General features: G+C 36.4%; 1 protein-coding gene across 2 annotated transcripts in view; it reads right to left on the minus strand.

Moving 5' to 3' along the window:
• Window positions 1–1,778: 1,778 nt before the first annotated feature.
• armt1 (acidic residue methyltransferase 1) overlaps window positions 1,779–4,618 on the minus strand; it is a 10,140-nt gene continuing 7,300 nt past the window's right edge. For both annotated transcript variants that reach the window (XM_016548801.1, XM_016548800.1), the window contains exons 4-5: window positions 4,151–4,316; window positions 1,779–3,791 (exon numbers count right to left, since the gene is read on the minus strand). In XM_016548801.1, coding sequence (XP_016404287.1) covers window positions 3,012–3,791; window positions 4,151–4,316 — 946 coding nt within the window. In that variant the 3' untranslated portion in view covers window positions 1,779–3,011. The remainder of the gene's footprint in view (window positions 3,792–4,150; window positions 4,317–4,618) is intronic.

Raw genomic sequence — 4,618 nt, forward strand, 5'->3', positions numbered from 1 at the left:
ATAAGCAACCATCAAAAGACCGTTTCTGTCTTTTTTTTTAAAGCTCAGTTTTTTTTTTTACCTCCCACTCTTTCTCAAACTCTCTCCCCCTTGTTCTGCTTTGCGTCCGCCCTGCTGTTCTGCCTACTCCTCCTAGAAAAAACCTTCCTCTCTCTTCCAGTCCGCCTTGGGCTTAAAGGACAAAGTGTGATGTTTTGCTAAGATATGTGAGTCTGCTTTCATTTTTCCTTCTCTTTCTTTCTTAAAATACTCTTTGCTTCTTTTTCTTTTCCATTTTCTATCTCTGTATTTCTTCAGTATGTAAAACTGCTATTCTAACAAAAATGCCTTTTTGTAGTCTTAAATATTACACTTTAGAAAGGATAAAATACAATGAGCAGCTGTACAAGTGAAAGATGTATAGTCAAGTCTGATGTGAGGTGCTTTTCTATTAAACAGGAAACGGAGAGGACAGGAAACTCAACTGAAACTACTAATAATAGAAAGAACTGCCTGATTATAAACCACTAGAGACACAAGGAATATTATTTCTTGTGGAAACTCAAAAGAAAACAATCAGTTGTTGAATCCTTTATATAGTCCTCTGATTTATAAGTTTAGCCCCATCACAAGTAGCATCCCCTCGCTGATGTATCTCTGACTTCCTGTGTCCTTTTTACTTTCGCTGTCTGTGGCTCTGACTAAAAAAAAAAAAAGGAGGTAAACAAATTAAAGACAGCCAGGTCGATAATGGCGGTCACTCTTCAGAGCAGGTCATGGCAACCAGGTAAACAAGAGATAGGAGGTCACCGACTGATTTACTTGCTAAAACCTTTGGATTTTACAGGTGATGTGTTTTAAAACCACTTTACATGCTGCCGCCATCTGAAATGACACTTCAAAGAATTTATTACATTTGTTAAAAGATTTTTGCAAAAGGTTAAATAAGGGAATAAAATATTGTTTAGCTCAGAAGGGAAAAACAAGCCTGTTTGATTATAATCATTTCTCTCTACTGGCAACTATTTAAAGCTGAAATGGAAAGTGTGCTCTTAATGAAATGCTGTGTTGGAAGTCTGGCTAATTGAGTTTTTGATTTCTCTTTAAAAAGGAACATTATTAGTATTTTTACTTACTGGTAATACTTTCTGTGTGCTGAAATAAACACTACTGTTCAAAGGTTTGGGGTCAGAAGTTAATACTTTTACTCAGAAAGGGTGCATTAAATTGATCAAAAGTGACAGTAATTAACTTTATAATATTACAAAGATTTCTATTTCAAATACATTTTGTTCATTTGAACTTTCTATTCATCAAAGAATCCTGGGGGGAAAAGTAGCACGTTTTCCACACAATTATTAAGCAGCACAATTGTATTCAACATGATGTTAAGATGTTTTTTGAGCACCAAATCAGCATATTAGAATAATTTGTGAAGGATCATGCCTGCTGAAAATTCAGATTTGCCAGCACAGGAATAAATTAAGTTTAAAACATTTTAAAATAGAAAACAAATATTTTAAATTGCAGTAATATCTCACAATATTACACTCTTACTGTAGTCTAATTTTGATCCAATAAATGCAGCCTTGGTGGGAAAAATCTTACGAATTTAGGACAATCCCAAGAAGTGAATATATTTTTGTCTTTTTTATAATAATTTGTTGTAATTAAAATACGCAGCATTGTCCTCGAAAACAATGGCTGCTAATTCATTAAATTAAAACATGCTGATTATTAGCTATGTTCTTTTACAAAATAGAGCTGAAAATAAAACAAACTGTATTGATAACCTTTTATTTGAGACCAGCTGAAATCTTTAAGTCTGCTTTTGAGCTTAGCTCTTGTCGTAAGGGAACTAGAACAGTTCAAAGACCAAAACCATGGCCTTGGTTTTTTTTAGGATAAACAGCATGTACGCGCTGACCCCTAAACACAAAAGATAGCGTTCACGTGATTCTTACGTAACATCAAATCTTTGTTGTTTTTTTGACTCTTTTCTTTGCTCTGTAGAATGGAGGCAAGGCTCCTTGGAAGACCCAGGAAGCACCCACACACACACTAAAAGAAAAAAAAAAAAAAACTGTAAAAGTAAACAAATTGTGCTCTCAAAGGATAGGTCAGAGAAGAGAAATGAATAGGTGAACAGAAATTAATTGAATCTCTAAAACGAATTGTTAAACAGTTAGATTATGAGAGTTTAATTTAAAAAAAGAAAAAAAATATTTTGCATTTGAATGCAGTTGCATTCAATTTTCAAAAGAGTTTGCATTTTAACAAGTGTGAGTACATTTGCATGGTATCCTTACTAGCATCTGTTTCCAGAATGCTCATAAATCAGCTTAAAAAGAAATCATCATGGTGCAATCTTCATCACAACAGACACTGGAAAACCTGGTAAACTTGCTTTGAAATTGCTAGTCAATCCAGTGTAAACAATGAACCCTAACCCTAACTCTCTGAGGTGGTATATATATGGCCAGTATTTTTTATCAGCCAGAAAGCAGAATGTATTTCCTTTCTCAAGACAGAAAATCATTGTGAATTTGTGTTTTGTTTAATGATTAGTACATTTGAAAATTCCCGAATTGCATATCTCGCTATTCTCTATTGCTATTTGGTCAATAGCAGAAGTTAAAATTCAGGTTCATACCAAACAACACACATATGGATTCTTATGAATTGTGTTTTTTTTTGGCATGTTTACATCTGTATTTTTAAGCAACCATACTTGTACACAATACAGATCAACAGTACAAACAAAAAAATCATAGATTGTGTAAACTATGATCAAAAGATTGTCAGGTTTCAAAATGCCATTATTCTATTAACAAGGACATTAATTAGGTTAAGATTTATTTCAGTGTTTGATATGCAGAATCGGTAGGACAACTGTTGCATACAAATACAAGCAAAGATAAAACAACAACACATTTGTTTGGCATGTTGGTAACTGAACCAGCATCCTTTGTGCATTTTAGTCCTTCATCTCTTGCTTCCTGGTAATTTCTCTCTTTTCTTTAAAAACGACCCTACTGTTCTCTGTGTGGACTGCAAAACTGAACCACAGCATATTTGCCATTAGTCATCCAGTCTGGATCCTGAGAGCTGAGCTTCTCAGCCTGGCCTAGCTGTAAGCCCACCTGAACATCAGCCTTCAGTGTCCTGAGACTGCAGAGAGGGGCAGGTTGGAACCCCCTCAACGCTTGATCAAACCGAACCGTGTGCTCCCATTTCCTATCTCCAGTAAGCTTCCTGTAGTTAAGGTCTCCTTTGAAGATAATCAGATCAGAGCCCTGGAGCGTGCTGTAGAGATCAGCTGCACCCACCGCCATGTCACAGAACTCATGGGGCAAGGTCCAAAAAGAGTGGTCATGGTAGGACCACGTACCCTCCTTCATGAAATGCTTCCATTGGACGCCGCTGGCTGACATCCACTTGTGATTAGATGCCACGGTCTGCATGATGGTCCACTCAAAGTCTTGTTTGGTGACGTCTGAGACGAACCACGGGATGGACTTGCCATGAAATCGGATTTGCTTGGCTAGTCCGGCAGAAACAAGAAAGCTAGCAAGGACTAGATCGGTAACAAGCTCAAAACCAGCGTTGTCTAAAACAATGTCCACTCTGGCATTCTTTATCCCTGAGGATCTGGATCCTTGAGCAGCAACCAGCATTGACCAAACCATATTGGAGTCATCCACTAGGATGCAGCTCTGGAGATCAGGAAGAGAATCGATGGGACTGGACTTTTGTGAGTTGTCCCGACCGGCAGAGATGGACAGATCACACTTGTTTCCCCACAGAGAGACCTTCAAAATACACAGTAAACCAGATTATGTGACATTATTGTATTACCAACAGCGTAATATCAAATAAGTACAAAAGTGCGTGCTGAAAACAATAGCCACCCCTAGGCATGTTACTTAGCACCACAAACTGGATGTAATTTGGGTAACAAGATTCTCTGTTCTAAATTAAAGATGTGACTCTTTAAGCTTATGGTTATGGCTCACTGAACTCAATTAGAGTCTTCCATCTTCACGCAAACAAGAACAGATGATTTTCCTAGTTTTTGGTATTGTGTTCTGATGACATAATGTCCCATAAACAATAGTTTTTAATGGCAAAGATCATTATATGTTGCAGCTAAAATCATGGAGACACTGACCTGAAGTAACTTGAGAAAGTTGTCTCGCAGCTGAATCTCAGTCATATTCTCCATGTTGGTGATGAGCTCCTGAAGGTATGTACAGAGGGATTTAATCGCCTGTTGAGATTCAAAGAAGCTTTGCGTCTTTCCCTCCTTAAACTCGTCAAACTTATCTATTGGTGGACTGTGGAATCATAATGAAACAAGTCAGTTAAACAATTCAAAATGTACCAATGCAACATGGAGAGTACAATTAATCTTGGTTAATTATTAATGTTATTATTAATCACAAAAATACTTTTAATAAGATTGCACTTTAAATGACTATCAGTGCCTTTAATTTACAATGGATCTAAAAATGATGCAAACTATTTCACTTATTACTACACTATTGCATTTCTAAGGCAAGTCATTCCTTTAAATTCATTTAGACCTGTTCATATTTCAGAGGTCTTCCTTATATAAATCTGTCCTTTTATTTAAAAA

The sequence above is a fragment of the Sinocyclocheilus rhinocerous genome, unplaced genomic scaffold (genome assembly GCF_001515625.1).
Source record: "Sinocyclocheilus rhinocerous isolate Xijiao unplaced genomic scaffold, SAMN03320098_v1.1 scaffold1606, whole genome shotgun sequence".
NCBI lineage: Eukaryota > Metazoa > Chordata > Actinopteri > Cypriniformes > Cyprinidae > Sinocyclocheilus > Sinocyclocheilus rhinocerous.